At 47.7% G+C, this 21,382-nt stretch overlaps 1 protein-coding gene across 1 annotated transcript; it reads left to right on the forward strand.

The window, feature by feature from the left end:
- The first annotated feature begins 4,735 nt into the window (after window positions 1–4,735).
- On the forward strand, window positions 4,736–13,947 carry LOC309674068 (C-type lectin domain family 4 member E-like). Its single transcript, XM_082486004.1, has 6 exons — window positions 4,736–5,168; window positions 8,479–8,595; window positions 11,415–11,507; window positions 12,128–12,279; window positions 12,504–12,625; window positions 13,354–13,947. Exons 1-6 carry the CDS (start codon window positions 5,102–5,104, stop codon window positions 13,511–13,513), a joined length of 711 nt encoding a protein of 236 aa, XP_082342130.1. The 5' UTR covers window positions 4,736–5,101; the 3' UTR covers window positions 13,514–13,947.
- Window positions 13,948–21,382: the final 7,435 nt, after the last annotated feature.

The following is a 21,382-nucleotide window of genomic DNA, read 5'->3' on the forward strand; positions in this document are numbered from 1 at the left end:
GTAAGCAGAGAACCTGCCCTGAGTGGTCTGGTCTAGCTTCAGAAGCAGCCCTGCTTTGAGCAAGGGTTGAACGAGATACCTCTAACCTGCACTATTTCCTAGCGCAACTTTTGTGCTTGGCTGTGGTGAGGTGGGCCCTGCGGTGGGCCAGCAGTGTCTGCTGAGACACCTGACACAGGGTTTTGGTAGGTGATGGGTAACGCTGAGGTCTGACTGTGATCCTTCAGCTCAGGAAGGGCAGAGGCTGTGCCAGGACCAGCGCGGTGTGCTGCGCCTGCCCAGTCCTAAAATACTAAATACGCAATTAAATGTGAACTGGAGGCAGAGTTGGAGAGATGTGGGCCAGGCTGCTGCAGGCCAGCGTGAGTCAGCAAGGAGCACTTTGCACCCTGCGTCAGTCCCAGCCGGCTGCTCCGGGGCCGGCAGGGAGTCAGCAGCAGGAGCCCTTCACCCTCTGAGTCAACACCGGCTCCATGCTGGAGGCCGGCATCCGGGAGCGCCGTTTTCCCGCCCTTTGCTTTACTGTGCCAATGCTGACTTCAGTGTCCTAGCCTGGCAAAAGTGGCTGACGCAGGCACCTGGAGAGGGACAAAATGCCCTTCCCCATCAGACCAGGTTGACATCTGTGTTGTGAGGAGGCTCCTGTGTGCAATTCAACTCCAAAGCTAGAGCCCTCACTGCCTGGCATTAAAAATTCCTTGGTGTATTTGAGTGAAGAGGTGCCAGGAATTGTCCGGCTGAGGTGACTATACTCCTTGGGCTTACCTCAGTTTTCTACCGTTGTTTCCAGATGGCCTTTGCCATCCTGACTGGGCGCATACGATGGCTGCGCTGCTCCGGAGGCAGGTGGTGTGCCTTGCCTTGCCTTGCCCCACTGCCAGCCTGCAAAAGCGCAGCACACCATGGCTGCAAAGTCTCCAAATGGCAAGCAGGGCCACCTTGGCTACCGGGTGCTGCTAGGGCTCAGAGTAAGGGTCAGCGCAGGCCATTTACAGTCTCCCTGATAAATCTACCCTTGAGGCCAGGAGCAGCGTGAGGGAGCCAGGCGATGCCAGTGCTGCAGGGCCTGGGAGGTTTGTGCCGCTGTTGCAGTACCACCCGGTGGGACAGCCTAAATAACCGGTGCAGCCCTCCCCAAAACCTCCCTCTGAGAAGGCTTTGCTGTGTGTACTTGGAGAGCATGCAGGGATGTGGAGTAAAACAGCTTGAGGTCAAACAAGGGTCATCTAAAGTTACAGCATGGGTCTGGGCAACCTTACCTGATAGCCCCCTTGCTTGCTTGGTTACTTGTGGTTGTTCTCCATTTTTGTGCTTTTCTTTCCCCCACTCCCCATTCAAAAGAAGGAGGTGAGGTGCTGTCGTGGTTTAGGCAAACCAGGACAGGTGCATTCGCCTCACTGGGTAGAGGTGTAGCCAAACTGAATTCAAGGCTGTTGAGACCTGTGCAATCCTTGGACAGCACCAACGATGAAGCATGAAGGATTGCTTCTGTGGGAAGGTGTTATATGGCCACAGTTTGTTCATGCAAATCCCATGTGCCCACTCGAAGAAGCTAAACTTCACAGCCCTGTCTCTGAAACAGGCCGCTGGGTCTGACCAGGACTTGGCTCTGGCCCAGGTTTGGAGTCAGATGTGCAGCTGTGGCAAGCAACTGCAGTATCGGGAGCCGACCTCCAACAATTTCTGGCCTTGAGATTTGCCACTCAGTCCCAAAAGAGGAAGGGGGTGAAGATGTGATGTTCCCAGTAACGGCATAAAACAAAGCTGTGAGATAATACATCTGAACGTGTCCTCTGTTGGCTTTTGTTGGTTAATTTGTTAATTTGCTTCTGAAGAAACAATCCCGGGTTAACGGGGATTGTAAAGAGGTGGGTTGGGGCTTCTTGTGTGAAGGTTCCCTGGATATTGTTCTTCCTTCTCTTATACCTGAGGGATTTCAGGAGCCTGTCATCACAGGCAAGCACACGACTATCCTTTCTGAAGCTGAGTTTGAGCTTTGAGGGAAAGCAGGACTGTTGTGGTGAGCAAACATAAGAGCTCTAGGAAGGTGCTGGGGCTTGCGAGGTATGTGGGAGTTAGGAGCATGGGACATCTGGCAGTGCTGTGTGGGGCTGAGATGAAAGATGTCCGTGGGGAAACACAGATACTGTGGGAGGATGAGGGTGTACTGCATGGGGTGGGCAGAACACAAGTGGAAGGGGAAGAGAGGAACTGAGGAACAACAGTGGGAATGCAAGGAAACAGTGCGAGTTTTGGGATTTTTTTAAGAGAGGTTTTCTTTATTTCTGTTTTCAGCTCTGCAACTGACTGCTGGGTTCAATTCTTCCTGTCTCCCACCCACTTACATGCCATCAGCGCATATGAAATTCAAAGCACAAATTTTGCCCTCAGGAATATCACCTCACTGTTGTTGCACAAGAGCCTATTGTATCCTATGGAAGTATGGTTCAGGGTTGAATTTTGACAGCAAGCAACAGCTCTGGCTGAGAAGGAAGAATTGAGCTGTCTCCTGAAGTTTGAGCACAACCTAGTGTATTCTAATAAAATCAGCAGCTAGATCCTGAATTTGCATTTGAAATGCCTCAGCTATGTTTGGAGTTGTGTTTCAACAGCAAAAAGCTCATGAAGCTACACTGTGACTTCCTTCTCTGTCTGCTGATTGTATTTCCTGTTTCTTCATGGTGGAAAGTTTGAAACCCTGTCAGGAAGTAAGCCTTTTCCCCATGAGACTGTGCGTCTGTTGTGGCTTGCTTGGCCAGGGGCAGTGTGGAAGCGTGCAGAGGCTTAATTTGACTGAAATCTCAGCATGAAATTTGAGGACATAACTAGGTTTCAGGAAACACATAGGAAGACTTAATTCCACCGAGATGGCCAAGCGTGAAGACAAAGGAAAGTGCTGGAAGGGTGTTGGAAAGAGAAGCAGGCAGCATGCATCTTCTCAATGGACCAGTCTTCTGTCCTGCAGCTGCTCTTCTTGTATAAAAGTCGTCCTCTTTGCTCACAATACAAAAAGGAGAAGTGAAGCCAGCTCAGTGCATGTGAGACATGAGGCTCCTTGGTAAAGAAATCCAGCTACGTATGCAGCATTCTGTTTAGGGCCAGTTCTTCATAATCTGTGTTCAGATGTCCACTACACACACCCTCCACCCTCCCCCCCCCCCTTGCCACATTGTTTTCCTCTGCTGTCTGATGTATGTTCTTCCTTGCACTGCCCTATCTCACCTCTGACTGTGCCCTGTGTACCTTCTGTGCTGGCTCCCTGGATGTGTCCTGCTACTGTCTCATTCTGATCTGTCTTGAGGAGATTCCAGCTAGCCAAACTAACCAAAGAAAGCTTCATCCTTCTTCTTTATGGTTGTTTTGGAGACCTTATTGTGTCTTTTCAATACTTAGAGGAGGCTTATAAGAAAGATGGAGAGAGACTTTTTACCAGCACAAGGGGCAAAGGTTCTAAACTGAAAGAAGCTACATCTAGATTAGATATAAGGAAGAAATTCTTTACTCTGGGGGTGGTGAGACACTGAAAGAGGTTTCCTACAGAAGTTGTGGATGCCCCATCGTGTTCAAGGCCAGATTGAACGGGGCTTTGAGCAACCCGGTCTAGTGAAAGATGTCCCTGTCCCCCCTGGCAGGGGAGCTGGACTAGAAGATCTTTAAAGGTCCCTTCCAACCCAAACCATTCTATGATTCTTAAGTCCTATCTGCTGACTGAACCCTTCTCACCTGTTTTCTTCAGTGTATCCTGACCCATTGGCATTTCTTCTCAGAAGTCTTTCTGATTCAGCACGTATCTCAGCAGCCATTTCCCTTAATTGTGTCTTTTCAACATCTGCCCCAGATTGAAATCAGAAAAAACATTTTCCCCAAAGTAATATCAGAGGCCTTTACCAGAAACCAGAAAAGGGAGATAAATGACAGTGTTGGAGCAATACATACAAACCAATGCTTTTCAGCCTCAGAAATAGAGCTTGTGATAGAGACATCTCTGTGTGTGCTCTTCCCAATAACTTTTCAAATCATCATCACCTGGTTTGTTTTTTTTTTTTTAATTCCACTTTGCTCGTTCTCCTTCCCGACCCTGCTGACCCTGGCCTTGTCATTCTCTGTTTCTCCTTGGATATATCAAACTTTTGTGCTTGGGATTGCCCTACCCACATACAGGACCTTGCACTTGCCCATCTTGAACTTCGTGAGGTTTGCACAGGACCACCTCTCAAGTCTGCCCAGGTCCCTCTGGCTGGCATACCTTCCTTCCAGCGTGTCAACTGCGTCGCACAGCTTGGTGTCGTTGGCAAACTTGCTGATGGTGCACTCAATCCCACTGTCCATATTGCTGGCAAAATGTTAAACAGTACCGGTCCCAGTACTGACCCTTGAGGAACACCACTCGTCACTGGTTTCCACTTGGACATCAAGTCATTGATCACAACCCTTTGACTGCAACAATCCAGCCAGTTCCTTATCCAACAAGTGGTCCATCCATCAAATCCACGTCTCTCCAGTTTAGAGAGGATGTCCGGTTAGTACAAGGATGTCGTGTGGGACAGTGTTAATTCCTTGTTTGAAATTCGTTCTACTGCTAGTGGCCAACTGGGGCTGACTTCCCAGGATATTGGGCTGTGCTGCAGGTTAAACTGGGCTCAGACCAATGATAGCTGCAAACCTAAGAGCAATGGTAGAATCACTAACAGACAAAGAAAGGCATGAAGATAAGGGAAGGAGAGAGAGTTGAAAAAGAAGGGTAAAAAAAAAAATCTTTAAAAAGAAACCTATCAGCTGAGAATCTGGTATGGGGAAAGAGGAGTGCAACTTCCTCTTGAATTGTTAGGTTCTCATTTTTCTTTTCTGTCTCAGAAGTTTCCATAGTGCCGGGGCTGATTTCCTGGGCTAAGAAACTGAAGATCCGTTCAGAGCATTTCTGAGCTCCCAGGAATTTTCAGGTTATTGCCAGTGCTTCCAGTGTTCAGCACAGCCTTCATTGACAGAGAGTGAATGAGCAGATGGGAAAAGCTCAGTAATTTATTCGTGTCTCCCTCTGGAAGCACGGAACAAAAAGACCCACCTTTTACATAGCAAAACACAGTGATCGCACTGTGATTAAATGGCATCAGAAATCACCTACGCTGAGGTGAAGTTCAAGAATGCACCACCAGCTGCAGCAGTTGAAGGTAAGGAATGGGTGGGTTATTCAGGGGAAAGGGACTTGGAGGGATAGGGACCAGAGAACAGGGAATGGACATGTTTCCTTCTGTGACTGTTTCCTACCTGGTCTTGACAAATTGGTGAGAAAAAGAAGTTGTCTACCACTACATGAGCAGGAGACTGGAGAAGGTTTGAAGTAAGAGGGTCAAGGAACATATGTAAGAGGAGAGGTGGGAATCTTTAGGTGATTGGAATTGCAACATGGCCAAAGATGACTACTGGGAGCGCAAACAGTAGGTTTCAAGTGAGCATTCAGTAAGGAACGCATTCGGGCTCCTTTAGTCCCCTGGTTGCAACACCAACAGTGGTGAATGGTAGAGGGTCCAGGATGGGTGCTTAGCCCTAGTACGATGCAGGCAGTAGCTGGCTCTCTGTATGTTATCTAGTCTTGGATGAGAGTTATTTCTGGACAAATACTAAGTACCAACAATAGAGATTATGGTTTATTACAAGGAATCTGATCTGTCACAAAGATGGAGGGGCTCCCAGGGCAGCAAATGGCTGCAAACAAGCCCAAGCCCTGGCTGCTCCTGCTCCTGCCTCTGTGAGACTGAGGCTACAGACTCCTACTTATGGAGAGAGCAGGAATAGTGAACCAACATGCCTCCTTACAGTAGAGTAGTCAGTTGGCCTCTGCAGCTTCATGAGAAGTGACACTGGCTGCAGAAGCTTATAGTCCTTGGTTGATTGAGAAATGGTCTTTGGAGAAGAGAGACCCAAAAGTTAAAAGGAAGAATGGGCTTAAACAAAACACCCTAAAGTACACGGAGGAATAATTGTGTACAATCTAGAGGAAGATCCAATTCTGTGATTGATGTCTATCACTCCTGAAAAATAATTAACACACCAAACAAATTTTTATTGCTATTAAAAATGACGGTTGTAAAATGGTGTCTTTACTAGGCTTTGTGCAAATTTAAGACATGTTCTCATCAGTATGTATTCTGTAGTCATTTTGCCACAAGTAGGAACACATAGAGACGTTCCATGTATGGCTCATTGCTTCCACTCTTAGATACAGAACCCTATACAACAGCAGGTTCCAGAGGGGTGAAAGTATGTATGCATAAATGAATGAATGAATAAACAAATAATTATTATTGCTGCTAAGGATATTAAATTGCCTATTTACCACTTTACCTCAGTTTTACAATCCCAAACAGAGCAGGTATCAGCTCCAGGTTATTCCTTGCCTGCTCTGAGGAATGAGTCATGGAAATAAAGAATGGACATACTCCTGACTGACTTGAAAGCTCACTGTTCTTTGATGCACCAAGATTAGCTGGTTCTGCTTACAGCTGGCATTTCCATTACGGGGTGTGGGGGGGTGGGTGGGGGTGGGGGGTGGAAGCTCTCCATTGTGTTCCCAATGACCTATTCCAAAGACACCTGATCCAGCAACCTTCGTTTGAGTTGCAGAGGGCAGGGTCATGCTATAGGTTTGGGTGTGTGCTTGAGGGACTCTTGCTGTTCTGTTGTCCTTCTGAGTGGTTGCTCTGGCCATGCAGACTCCATGTTGGTAATGGCCAAGCTCACTTGGATTTTCCCATTCTATAGCCTCTTGTAGTTGGGCTCTAGAGATAACAAAATTGGCAGTCATTGGAAGATAGAAAGGAGAAGGCAGCAGCTAATCAAACAACATATAATCTGTGGTGGGAGGTGGCAGAGACTGCCGTGGTGGGTTTCACAGCACAGGGCAGTTAGGGTTCCTGCGTTTCCAGCCAGGATTTCCCAGGTAGAAACGCAGGCATCTGTGCTGCACAGCACTTGTTGCACATGCCTAGGAGCTGTTGGATTACGTGCTGAATAACCAACACATGCTGATCAGGTCTGTTGTGTTGTTATCATGCTGGACATATTACAAGTATGAAGACCAACTGTAGGAAAGATTTTGCAGGGCGATTAACCCACTAAGTATGCAGAAAATCTGCTGCCCTTCAGTTGTGCTGGTGAGGTGCATGCATACTGGCTCTGCGTCACCTGGGTGTGAGTGTAGGATGCACAGATCTGGATGGGCACAGGTTGAATAGTCAATCTGTGGATGTGTAACACATGAAAAAATCATTTGGACTGGTCAGATCTATTGTCTAAAATAGGCAGCTGGACTCCAGATCATGATCCAGGTCCTTGTCTTCACTACAGACAAAAGCTCTGGCTAGAAAAACATGATTTGGATAGGGAAATCTGATCTTGTCTGTCTATGAATGTTTTCTCTTCTGATAATGAAAGATGATGGTTTTTGCCCTGCTGTAACAGCCTCCCCCAGCCTTTTAGGAAGTACTCAGAGAGCTTCCCCAAACATCAGGTTTCTGGAAGTCTTGCTCACTAGGCATGGCTGGCAGGCACACATGGCTGCTCGCAGATTTGGCGATTTTGTGATGAACAACGAATGAGGTCTCTCTAAAGCTTATCATTAATATCAGTCCCTCTTAAAACTTTACTCATACCCTGCAGTGAGCACTGCTGCCTCTTTCCCCTCCTGTTTGCCCTAGCTTGCGTACCCGTCACAACCTAGAACAGTCTCCTAACAAGCTTCTCCTTCCCTGTGACCTATTCTGCGTGCTCTCAAACCTCCTCAATACTGGCAGTGTCCCTCTAGTCAAAAAGTTGGGCCCTGTCAAGTCTGAATCTGAGTGGCATATTTTACTCAGGCTGCTGGACACAGCCCTCTGTTCTCCCCAGGCATCCAGCCAGGCACAGCCTAGTTTTACTACAACAAATCTCTGAACCCTGGCTTGGAGAGCAGAGATAGAACTATTCCAGTGATTCTGTGCCATTATGGCTTTGCACATTTTTTTGTCTTCTGCCCTCATTCAGCTTACAGCAACCACCTTCTACACAGAAAGCCCAAAAAGCTAAGAAGGAACTGAAGCAGGCGTAAAAAATTTTCTGGGGAGAAGTCAACATGAAATCTTCATGTGAATGTTTCAAGTATCACGAATAGAGCAATGTTGTATTTGGGAGCTCTGGGCTCAGTCTAGAAAGACATGGTTTCACTCCAGATTTTGAGGCCATGTGAAGGCCTCACCCCCAAACACCAGCAATTAGCATTGCTAGCTCATCAACACCGCTGGGGCTGTGAACAGTGTCACTGAACCTGACCTTCTCCAGAAACCACAGAGGTCCCCTGATCTCTCCCAAACTGTGTAACCTCCACGTCAGAACTGAAATTGCATTTTTTTTAGCAGCTCTCCCTTGAGTTGTACATCCTTAGTATGTGGGCTGACTGAAGCATAGTTGACTGCTATTGTGTTTGGTGTGTTCCTTTACTTTTAGTACCTCCTGAGACCAAGAAGCAGGAGCACCATCCCCAGAAATGCCCATCTTGGCTCCCATGGCTGATCTCACTGCTGCTCCTTTTGGTGTGCATTGCCCTTATTATTGCTCTCCTTGGTGAGTATGTGCAGTCTGGTTACAGGAGAGAGGTCTGGGGGAAGTGCTGGGAGAAAAGCAGACAAATCAGAGCCTAGAGGGGAATGTCTTCCAACCAGAAGGGAACTTTTACTCTGGAACTGTTTTGTTGTGAGAAAGGATGCAAGCACCAACATTTGGGCTTGGAAAACCAAAGTGTTGAATATTTGAATGGTATGTTTAGGAGAAAAATCTTTCCTGACTATTTAAACATTGGGGATTTAGGGGTACATTTGCAATGTGACACAAACTTCTCTCTTGCAGGCCAGCCAAACCAGATATTTTGGCCAACTGGTATGCAAGAGCTAGGACTACCACAGCATTATGCCAGATGGCTCTGTTGCACACATCCTCTTTCTTAGAATGACGGAGTTAGGTGGGAAGGGACTTCTGGAGGTCTCTAGTCTAATGCCCTACTTGAAGCACGGCAATCTTTAGAGTTTCAGGATTGCTTGGGCTTTCTGTAAGGTCTCAGGCTTTTCTGTCCTGACTTAGTATATGTCTGCATACATCCCCCAAATCTTCCACTGTTTACCCTGAGGCCTTTTCAGTGTTCACAGATTGCACATCCTCATCTTGCATGGCCTCTTTGGAACCATGGAACAATTCTCTACCTGCAGAGCACACAAAAAGAACTTAATTACATTCAGTAGAGGGGAAAAAGCCTGGAGGTGGCAGCACAAGTGTCTATACAGGCAGCTGGACCCACACTTGAACTCTCTAAGGTGCTTTGACACACACTGTGTTTTTTTTCCTAATGGAAAAAACATCTTTTTACAGTTAGTCCTGGTATATCCAGGATTAACTGCACAGTGTGAACTCTCCCATCTTTTTAGTGTTAACTGCACTCCACTAGAATAATTGATTTAAAGTTATTCTTGCACACAAATTTTGTGGAGGTTGTGATCACTGTTTCATTCTCATTTTCTGCTAAGGATCATTCATAGCATGTTTGCACAAAGTGTCACTAAAGGTGATGGATTCTGGAAGAAGACATGTTGCCAGGCTAAATTGCTGCCCTTCTCTTTGCTCTTGTTACTTCCCAAGTCCTAGAAGATTGTATTGCTTGGTTCCCAAATGTTTAACTTTTCACAATACTCTGTTAAATAGTTGGGGAGGTTTAGGGTAAGCCGTTAAGAGTCTAATACTGTCTGGCCAGGCTCTTTTTGCTATTCCACACATGGAAGGTTTAATCTTTAATGGCAAATTTACTTATCCGAGTTAATTGATGTTATAAGATTTTGATTTAGCAGAGTGATACAAAAATGCATTTAAATAAAAACAAGTACAATTGCACTTAGCAGAGGGTAGCAATTGCAATGCCCAGGTGAGTCACAGTACAAATGTAATTCTCATTGCTAGTCTCTGCAATATGCTCAGCATCAAGACACTGGGTGTCCCCAGTGACCCAGAAGAAATATGTGGGGTGAGTTAAAACCAGCTCAGGCCCATTACTTTCTTCAGAGATGTTTTTGTTATTCATTCAGTTTTTTCAATATTTTGAGCCAAGCCACATATAGGCTCACCCCATGTTGGTCTGGCTAACTTAGGAAGACATTGCCATCGTTTTGATTTTTTAGAGGGATGAACAGTTACACAGTTGGTCTATTCATACAGCTGATAAAACTGGTTGATTTATTCAACTGAACTAGAACAAAGGCCACTGTCCAATCCCCTTTATGTTGAGATGAGATCACCTTTCTTTGCAAAAGATGTGGTCAGCCACGCATTGCCCATCTCCTGTGATCCTTCTTCCATTGTAGGCACATCATCAGGCACAGAAGCCACTATGATTACTCTGACCTCCTCACCACTGACAATATTTCTCAATGAAACTGTTGATAAAAATAGACATCTGTATTACTTAGTACACCCTGAGCATCTTCCAGTCAATATCCCTGAGTGTGTGACTTAGCGATAAAAGTCCTTTGGTATGTGATATGGCCTGCTGACACTATATTATTCCCCATAAAGTGGCTATTAAGTTCTAGGAGTTTACCTTCCACCCTGGTTGCAGCAGGTCTAGCTGTGTGTGATTACCTTCACCTGCACTGTCTTCGCTGATGATGAAATAGGCCCATCTAATGTGTTACTCATCCAAACTATGGTTGATGTCTGGCTTAGGAAGAGATAACTGTGCCACTGAGGTGCTGCTTTTTATTCACTGATTGCAGAGAGATTTAGACAGGCAGCTTGGCTATAGGTATCCCCATAGTAAATGCCCGTAGTCAGGTGGAATCAATCGCACCCTGTGTGCCATGTCCTCAGTGTGAGATCCTTCCAGGGGTTCTTCTGCTGTCTGACGCGGAAGATTGACTCTTTCTGCCTGTGGCGGCAGCCATACCGCTTCTTCAGGCTAGTTTTCTCAGACCCATGGACCAGGGATACACTAACCACCCACCTTCAGCTCCACAGCACCCAAGGGGGCCTGATGTCAGTTGCTCGGTGATGGGATGGATTCTGGTGACAAAGCACAGGCTGGCTACGGCCACCAGGCACTCCTTGGGTGGGTGGCAGGCTTCTCTAGCTTTGGTGGCCAGGTCATCCTTGCTAGACCTTGTCAGTCAGTGAGTGGAGGAGTCCTTGCGGGCAGCTGTGGGATGCTGGGAGGAGAAAGGCCCGTTCCCTTTGCCGAGAGGGTGGCAGTTACCACTTGTGAAATGGAAAGAGGCAGCGTGAGGAGAGGCAATGCTGAGACAGTGCTTGGCGGGGAAATGGGGAAACAAGAGTGAAGCCCAGAGGTGGTGTGTGGGGAGCTGCGAGGAAGGGGTAATCCTGCCGCCTTTCCTCTCCCTTTCTAGTTGCTCCCTTGTTCCGTAGCAGTGACCAGCGCACAGCCCTGCAGCAGAATTTCACGGAGTGGGAGTGCATCACAACAGTACCTCAAGGCAAAGGTGAGTAGTGCTGGGAGGGGCGCAGAAGGTCTCTGGGACGGGGACAAGGAATGCTGGGATGTGCAGCAAGCAGCGGTGGGACCAGACTCTGGAGAGGCATACTGCAGAGGTGGGAAGAAAAAGGATTTCTTGCTAACAGCTTAGGGGGAGGAGAGGGCCACGTTAATGATGTCCTGGAGGGCAGGGTGGCTGTGAACACTGACAAAATGATAAAAAAAAAAAAAACCCAGAACCAAAACATAAACATCCCTGCGCAGGGAAGGTTAACAATGGAGCAATAATGAAAGTGCAGGTCCAGTCAGGGACAGACGCAATGTTGCCTGTTGCTGGGGCTAAAGGTCTAAAGGAGAGCATACAACAAGAAGTCAAACCAGATCACCAAAATAACTTTGTCAAGTCAAGACCTGAGATCATGTTACAAGGATTACCATGGATTTGTGTACACAAAGCTCATTGGTCATACCCCAAAACAATTGGGAGAAATACCTGTACTATCCTTGTTTTTTCAAGCCCTTTCTGTCAGGACAAACGATCTAAGGAGAACATGAGCGTTGTCTCTACAGAACTGTCACCATCTCTCTCGTTATCAGCATTCACACCTGTGGTCTCTCCCCACACAGAGCGAGGCTTGAGGTGCTGCCCAAAGGGCTGGAAACGCTTTCAAGAAAAGTGCTATTACCTATCGGTTGATGAAATGTCCTGGGCTCAGAGTGTGCAGAACTGCACTGGGATGGGCTCCCACCTGGTGGTGATCACCAGCGAGGCAGAGCAGGTAGGTGCAGGGCTGAGCAGGGGGCACAGCAGCCAGAGACACAGTGCCAGGTCCTGGTGGGGACTCAGATGCCCTCCGTGCTGCTCAGGGGAGGGGGGGTGTCCTTTCTGCACCCCTTCAGCACCGGCTCCGCTCTGCCACCACTCCCGCCCCACAGGGACTCCTGCTGCCTCCCTCTGCTCAGTCCTGCACCTCATGGACATTGCACTCTCCCTCATTTCCAGCGTTTTCTCACTGAGGAGCTACGGCAGTTTCCAAGTGGAGAGAATTTCTACATCGGTCTGACTGCACAGGAGGTGGGCAAGTGGCATTGGGTGGACCGGACTCCACTTAATGAGAAGGCAGCGTGAGTATCCCCAGATGGAGAGTATTTGGCGTGGCTCCTGGTAGTGTGAGAGAATAGGAGAAATGTGAGGGTGTCCGTGGGTGCATGAGAGTGAGGTGAGACAACTCCCTGTGTGAGGACAATGACGGAGCAGGAGAGGACTGTGTATGGACACCAGGTTGAGACAGCCCCATCCATGCTGGTTACTGGTTGTTAGTTAACTACCTGTGATGCGGCTATCAATGCTGTAGGCTCAGATGAAGCTGCTCTCGCCAGGAAGAACCCTTCAGAGATGACCAGCCTTGTCTGACATCCATACAGCCCCCACCATGCATACGGGCCCGTATATGCACGGGCACGGCCAGTGCTGTGATGCTGTGGAAGAGATGGGGCACAGGGAGAGATCACCAAGGCTGTCCTTACTGTGCCTCCTCCCGGAGGGCAAACTTGCTCTGGAGGAGACACACGTGTGTCTTGTGGGTGCAAAGTGCATGGAGTGAGTGGTGGTGAGCAGCTTCCCCCACCATGAGTGAGCAGGGCCCTGTTGTGTTGGCTGTAGGAAGAAGGCGGGTTTCCACATAAGACTGGTGCCAGTGGGATAGCCGAGCAGGACGAAAAGTACTGCTTCTATCCGTGAATCAGCATCTGGAATTGTTCTTTCTCCCTCCAACCCTTGCATCCTGCTGTGGCCTGTTCCGGCAGTGCTCTACAGGGTACTCTGGGGAGTAACATGTCTGTCTCTGTCTCAGATTCTGGAGGCAAGGGGAACCAAGTAATGAATCACTTGAGCCGTGTGTTGTAATCCATACAAGTCCAAATATTTACAACTGGAATGATGCCCGATGCGAGACCCACCATCGAATTTGTGAAGTTGCAGCACCAAGTTTCTCGGACCGACCCTCATGTTGAGTAAAACTGAGAGATGAGCAGCAAGCTGGAAACAGCTCATGGCTGTGTTGGGAGGGATGGGGGTCCCCAAATCCTGCATTTTCTCTCTGCTGGGTGGGACAATGTGAGTGGAAGTGATATTACCCTGTGTCCAGCATCCCTCGTGCATGTATCGACTCAGGGAACGCTTTAAAGCTCAGGGTCATCAAAGCAGGTCCTGGGCTCCTGTGTCCTCTTCTCTCTGAGTGGGTCCCGCAGCCACCGACTGAAAAGAGGTTGAGTTCTCCAGGGAGAGGACAGAGGAATGGAAGACCCATGTTCAGAGCTGAAATTTCCTTTGTCTCCTTGAGCAGAGGTGTCTGCTTTTTCTCGGGTCTCACAGAGAATGTCCTCTGGTTGCACGGGTTTTGCTGAACAAATGCCGATTTGCTATACAAAAGAAAATACAATATTAAACCCATAAAAAAGACTCTGTGCTGTGTGTGTCTCTCTCTCTTTCTCTTTCCCTCTCTAAGTTGCAGGTGTTTTGTATAAGCAGGATCAAAAGATGTTGCTGCGCCAGGATAGAGCCTTAAACAACTACTGCTCGTAGGCTGCATCCAGCCAGTGAGAGTAAACCCCTCAGAGACAACGTGGCTACACAGTCCCGTTGCACACAGCCAAAGCTCTGGAGAGGACTGCACCCAGGAAAGCATCTCTGGGGATGAGGATTTGTTTCCATGGCTGAAAGTCTTGCCTGGGAGGGTAACAGGAACTTGTGCCAGGAGTCTCTGACCCGCCCATGGTTGACCAAGTGTGAGCAGAATACGGGAGAATTTGTACTGGAGAAAAGGTGATCAGGAGATTTGGCTTCCTAAGCCAATCAACGGGAGTAGTTCTGTCAATGGCGGTGGGTGGTGGCAGGAGCTGCAGAACGCCGTAGCCCAGCAGAGGCAAGGGTGCTGCTGCTCCAGCTCCCCAGCTCCAGCCAGTAGTGAGACTGAGCGTGCGTGTACAATACCTACAGACACATATAGAAGAAAAAGAACATGTACACATAAGCAGCCACACAGGTCAACACCGACAGAGAGCACTGATGCAAACCCTGTTCCCCTCTCTGGCTGCCAAGCAGGATGAAAGCCCGCAGGCAGAAAAAATACATGTTTACACAATGTGGACCCCTCCAGTAGCAAGGCTTTGTCGTTCAGTCAGTCCACAGCTGACCCCTACATCTCCTGGTTTTCTCTGTCTCGTGCCATAAACAATGAGAAGAAAGTGTCCCTGGTCAAGACTTCTGGTGTTCCCAGTAGCTGCCTCTTGGATCCCTGGTCTGCCTGGGCGCCGCCTTCGACTCCTGGGCACCTGCTCCATTTTCAGCGATGAGGTCCCTGGGCTTTATAACTGCCTGATGCTGTTCAATCACGTAATCTGACAGGTGGGAAGAGTCTCGAGTCCTCCTTTGGAAACCGGCCATCCCCATTGGTTGACATTGTTATTTCCACTAGTGTACTATCAGGGAACTGGAGCAGTGAGTGCTGGAAACAGCCACCCTTCCCCTTCCTGGTGCTCCAGTCCTCTGCAGCTTCACAGGGTAGCAGTATATCTCTCATGTAGAGCACAGTCCTTCTCTTCTGCTATGTGAGTTAATGTCCTCCAGTATCCTCGGGTGGGAACATGACCACTGTGTTCTTCACAGCCTCTCTGTGGCTAAGGTGCTTCTCTCCTCCACTCTTCCAACTGCTTGGTCTTAGTGCCAAGCCTCATCTGTCCTTACGGGTCCTACGTAACAGATCACTTTTCATCGTTTTTCTTACTTTGCCTCAGACTCCCCCCGTTCCCCTCTGACTGGCTAAGCCCGACGCTCTAGCTGTGGGCAGAACAGCCCAATTTACCTCTTTCCCTATGTCGTACATCACGTCCTAGAGTTAATATGCCTTCCCTGGCACCCGCTGTTGAACAAGGAGTTTCCTTTCCTCTATTTAGAGACTTTTGTGAGGGCCAAGCTCACCCCTGCAAAGCAGCGTTGTAGGGACTGCCCCCGAGTCTGTTCTTGGCTTGATTCACCTGCCGATAACAGACACCAGTGGTATCTGCTCCTGGCTGGCGATGATTATCACACTGGCCACTGTGCACTTGAGATCCTGTAGGTCACCGGCTTCAGCTTTCTCACCTGTTGGCTTGCTCACCAACATCCTAACTCTTGCCCTGGCTGCCAGCTCTCCCGGTATAACATGTGATTTCCTCTGTGGCCCCTGTTAAACATGCCTAGCAAGTGTAACGAAAATGCCTTTCTGACTGCTAGCTTCCTGCTTCCAAATGTGCTGTACTTTTGGTAACCATGCCTAAAATTGGACAGCTTTGAATCCACCACATCTGGGGATTTGGTTTGGTTATGGGATTAGAGGATCTTCTCCCCAAACATGGAGGAGCACAGAGGAGCACAGATGAATGCTGGCGTGTAGGGGAACCATCATAACCTAATGAGAGAAACAGAGCACGCTGCTCTGGTTCCTCCCAAGACTGTCACAGGACAATGATCAGCTCATGGCCCAGGTGCGAAACCCATCAAGATGACTCAATGGGAGAGGTTCACAGCGCCTGGCACTCTGAGGAGCTTTACTGCCTACAGGAGTATGTGACTCATTAGGAGATGCTGGGAAGAGCATTTTCGGATTGTGTGGGACTTTTTATGGAATGTTGAGGTGAAGAACTGAAGGTGGTGGAAGGGAAGGATCAAGGTGTTTTGGGGAGGAAGGAGTGTGGGAAAAGGGGATAAGAGGGACCAGTCCCATGTAAACATGTTGCTGGTCAGTACACTTGTGTGGCTGCGTCCTGTGCCTGATCGCTGCAGTCTGACTGTCTTCTTATCCAACTTAATTTCTGCCTGTTTTCCTGGGTGATGGCACTCTCTATTGGTCTAAGCACCATTGATGAGTGCTGTCTTAGTATCTGTGAAACAAAACAGCCAATTCCCATTTTTTTCTTCCTCTATTTCCTTGACTCTAAAAGGTTCTCTGTTCCAGACTCACTTTTGTTACAGATGTACAAAGTTTGTTAATAAAGATCATTAGAAGAATAGTAGGAACAGGGAAAAAAAAACTTTAAAAATAGAGCCATGTAAAGAGATAACAAAGCTGGAAAGAAATTGAGAACTAAGGTGAAGTTATGGCTTTCCCCAGGGTTTATTTCCCTGGTGAATTTCTCCTCCCTGGTGCAATGGTTTCTGTCTTCCAAGGATTTTATCCTCTCTGTTTTTAGTTCATTTCTACTGTTTCCAGATCACTTGTCACCACAGCTTGTTCCTTGGCCTCTTGGCTTGTCCCTTCTCAAGTTTTCACAGCTATTCCTGCTCTTTGACTGCTTATTCACTTTTTCCTCCTCACAAGGCTTTTGGTTTTGCGTTAGTGGAATGAAATATCCTGTGCTTCACCTCCCTTTGAACAGAGCCTGTAAAATTAGATAAGGAGTAAAAGAAAGCCAGTGGTGGTCCACCTTGGTGATCTGACTGTACTCTGTCACTTCACAGAAGGGCTCTCCATCTTCCTTGAGGGTTCTCACACAGGAGTCCCAGGGTGAGGCTTTGTTCCTGAAACATACAGAAGATGAGCTCTTATAGTCCCAGGTACTGCCTGGACTTACATGCTGTCATTTCAAGAAGAGTGATGTGTGACAGTACCCCCTCCTAGCCCTGCAAGTGAAGGCCTCTTCATCTGCAAGCCAGAAAGCATCCTCTGTAGTGGCACAGCTCCTCTCAACCCCATCCTGGCTTCCTGGGCTCGGGTTTGCCTGGACGAGACCTCCTTGTCTGGACTCATTAGCAATGTTCCCTCTAGTTTCTGGCTTTTGCTGTGCAGGACTCCCCCTTTATCCCTCATTCTGGGATAATTCCTAGCATGTGAGAATGACAAGGAGCAGATTTCCTTCCCTCATGCAGAAAAGAGCCAAACCAACAGAGAGAAGGTTAAGCCTGCATTGGTAAAGCTAGATGAAAGTGCACAGCCCTTGAACAACAGATCTGACTGGCAGTTCCCTCTGATGGGCGTGGAGAGCCTGGGGTGAGTTGTGATGAGCAACACCACCTGCCAGGTCTGAACACACTCCTCTTGTCTTGGCTGAAGGGAGAAGGCAGGTTTCCATGTGGGACTGGTGCCAGTGGGATTAGCAGAGTAGGAGGACAGGTGTGATTCATCCAGGGGTTTCTGGATGACTCATCCTCTGGATGAGCTCCATCTCCATGTCCGTCTGAGCCCTGGACCCTCAGGTCCTGGTCCCAACCTTTCCCTACAATGCCTGACAAGACCACGCTGGAGAGTAACATGTCTCTGGTTCTGGAGGCCTGGGGAACTGACTAATGTGAATGATGTGGTGTGTATTGTAATCCACTGGAAGGTAGAAGTACACCAGAGCTGGAACAATCTTCCACAAGTGAGAGCCCTTGTCTTCAAATTTCTGAAGCTGCAGCATCAACGGTCTGATGCGGGAAACCTCATCCTTTGTAAAACTGATAGACAAGCAGTGACCTGACAAGAACACAGAGGATTTTGGGGATGGATGTGAGTGCTGAAGCCTGCATCTTCACTCTGCTGAGCAGGAATGGAAGAGATATGGTCAGGCAGTTGGTGAGCACCAACCTTCTCTTCTCCAGGTTGAACGGTTCTAACTCTCTCAGTCTCTCCTCCTACAAAAGATGCTCCAAAAGACGTTCCATTTGCTTTTTCAAGGCATAGGAAACTTCTCTCAATTATTGCAGCCTGCCAAAGACACTGGCTTTGCAATGACATTGATGTTTTCCTGTAGCTTATTTAGACATGTGGTCAGTGGTACGGTCAGCTGCCTGAGTAACAACCTGCAGGAAACAATCCAGCATTGTCCTCATGTCTTTGGTGACTCTCCAGGAAACAGGCCATATTCCCACTATGTCTTCTTGGTGGCATTCACTCTGTGGGCTGCTGTTGCTACCCAGTGCAAAGCTGGATGTGCTGCATGATGGGCTGGAGCTCTCCAACGTCTGCTCCACCGAAGTTTCTGGTTGTGATCCTCGGTTTTGCCCTTCTCCCTCCTCACAAGATCCTGAACTCCAATGTCTCATAGTCACAGCAGCCAAGCCTGCTCCCAACCTGTACATCCCAAACCAGTTCTTCCTCATTTGTAAGTGTGAGATCCAGCAGAGCACATCTGCTCATCAGGTCCTCCATAACCTGTGTCAGGAAGCTGTCATTGAGGGAGTCCAGAAACCTCCTGGATTGCTTGTATTTTGCTGCCGAAAACAAAGCTCGGAAACTGTTGCACAAACTGCTAAGCCTGCCGGCTGCCTCTGTAGATGCACTCTCATGCATGCTGCTGGGGCTCAGGACTGTCAACTTGGTCCTCAATCCTTGAAAGTGCAAAGCACATTGGGAGGAACTTTGTATGGGATTAATTCTGTCTTCCTGTATTGTCACAGTTGGTAGAAATTCCTCTGTGTTTTTGCCTTTCACTTTGTCGATATTCCCTTCTAGACTGCTTGCCTTTATTTGACTCTTGCAGATAAATCTTTCCCTTCAAGTAATTCTTAATTCAAGAAAACTGGAAAGCAGGACTCCCCAGGGCATTCAAGTTGATGGAGAAACTGCCATCAACCCCTGAGAATGAGTTAACTAGATCCAACAAGCTCACCTCTGAATGTGAGGACACTTGCTGTTCTTTTTTGGTGCTTGGAACCCTCTCATGCATTCTCCACCCTGCTTCAAGTGGCTGGTTGCTTCTAAAACCAGGCGCTTTTGGTGCTCCCAACAACACGTGGTTTGCTGTATTTCCAACTCTTAAATATGAGCTGCAATTAATTTCTTGTGTGGTATAATTTAGCAGAAAAGATGATGACGTTTTATCTTCCAGCTTCTGGCTTTCAGATTCTCAGATCCTGAGTACCTCTGAGGGAAATTGCATTCTATGTCTTCTCCTGCAACCTTGAGACCTGCAAGACACTATGCAATTGCAATATTTTCCTTAGTTCATGTCCTATTGATCTTTGTATCCATGCCATGCTTGTTGACTCGTGTCTATACTGCAAGGGTCTGTGAAAGTAGACTCAAGGCACTCTAGAGCCTCTTCTAGGAGTGCACTTATAATCAAGTACCACTGTCTTCAGTGGTTCAGTGGCAGGAGTCCCCAGTAATTTTGCACTGCCAGGTGCCACCCTGTTGTCCCAGTACACTGTTCTGACACATATATTTGTGAAGTGAAATAACAAAGTGTAACTCATGAGGCTTTTCATGACTGGAGCAGGTAAAAAAAGAGATGAGAATCTTTACTTACAGAACTATGGAAAGATGTACAGGAAGACTGAGGTCATTGATACATGTTGTCCCCAAGCATGCTGCTGGTGTTTATGGAGCAGGAAAGAGAAATAAGTTCCTGCCATTTTGGAAATATAAAATATTTGCAATGGTTCCAGAGCCTTCCACTGAGGAGGTAATCTCTCCCATCACTGGTCCCAACTGCCTGGCTCCAGGAGTTTCTGTGCAGGCCAGTGCAGAGTTTGGCTTCTGTCGCCACTTTGAGACACTTCATCCTGGAGTGGGACAGAGCTGTTAGTCACTCGAATGTTGTGAGGTCAGCCATTGATTTGCTGGGAAGAGTAGCTTGGTTTGTGATGCTGAAAAGAAAGTCGTTTACTGTCTCTCTGCTTTAGACCCTCTGCATACACCAAAGTGAATTCATTGAAAGTGCATGCACAGACCTTCATCTTGGTCAGATGGCCTGGATAGCAACAACTGATAAAATAAGAATGTGAATGTAAATAGCTGTGTGAATCGAATACCTGAAACTATCTGAGAGGGCATTTACCCCAAACCCACTATTGTTAAAGAAGAACATGACCACCAGTTTAACAGTAACCAGGGAACTAAAGGCTTTTGAGACAGAGTCAGTCTGAAAACAAGGTTTAGAAGCAGCAAGACATTTTTAACAGAGAGAAGAGGGAGAAGTGGGAAGGAGGTGGCAGTGGAAACCTGGTTTGACAGTCGCCCTGCAACTTTGCAACCTCTGTCTGTAACAGAGCATCCTTCCTGTTGGATGCTATGGGTAGTCTGCATTACTTGGCAGTAAGGGTACAACATGTACAGACCCACAACGTCAGTGTGCATATGTGACCTTGTGCTTTCTCACTGGCCTGTAGGTTAGCAGACCCTAGGAAGTGGGTACAGATGAACTCTATACCTCCAGCAGGAAGTGCGTGAGATTAGGGGAACCCCTGCTCCCAGAAAAGGGGACGTGTTCCTGCAGCCTGCACTTCCTGTGATGAGGGTGGGTTGCACAAGTAACCATGTGAATGTGCGTCTATCTGGGGGTTAGAGCTTTTGGGGATTAGTTGCGTAAAGATGTTTAGAAATGAGTAGGTGTTTATTAATATTTTGCGTCTGGTATTGTGCTTTACCTGTTGGACTGCTGATACTGATCCTGAATATACGGGTCATGGTTTATCAGTTAGTTACATGTTGTGAATAAATCGGTAAACTGCTTAGATCCATCCTGATTAGATTTAAACCACATGAACTGAGCACATTTTCCTTTTAACAGTTTTGCACCCTTCGCACTCTCCAGACCCATCAGCTGAAATCAGCTCCCTGTCCATATGCACAAAAGCAAGTACATTTTAGAGCAATAGCAAACACAATGCATTCTCATTTTTTGAGCATCTGTAGTGCAGTTCAGTTCTGTTCTCCAGCATGATGGTGGGAACTTTTTAAAATGCCACTTGAGAATCTCTCACTGTACTGTGAATCCAGTAGCTAGTGCCTCCTAGCAGCTCATACCTTCTATGACAATACCAGCAAGCACATGTGTAGACCATCTTACCAATGCAACAGAGCTGTTGGATGGTTCAACCCCGCCTGCAGCCTGCTGTGCATGAAGAAACATACTCAGAGTATA

The sequence above is a fragment of the Vanellus vanellus genome, assembly GCF_965231255.1.
Source record: "Vanellus vanellus genome assembly, chromosome: 1".
In the NCBI taxonomy this organism is placed as follows: Eukaryota; Metazoa; Chordata; class Aves; order Charadriiformes; family Charadriidae; genus Vanellus; species Vanellus vanellus.

Coding starts and splice junctions, on each gene's coding strand:
- LOC309674068 (XM_082486004.1), top strand. CDS start 5,102: ATGGCATCAGAAATCACCTACGCTGAGGTGAAGTTCAAGAATGCACCA. Junction 5,169..8,478: donor ACCAGCTGCAGCAGTTGAAG/GTAAGGAATGGG, acceptor CTTTACTTTTAG/TACCTCCTGAGACCAAGAAG. Junction 8,596..11,414: donor CCTTATTATTGCTCTCCTTG/GTGAGTATGTGC, acceptor CTCCCTTTCTAG/TTGCTCCCTTGTTCCGTAGC.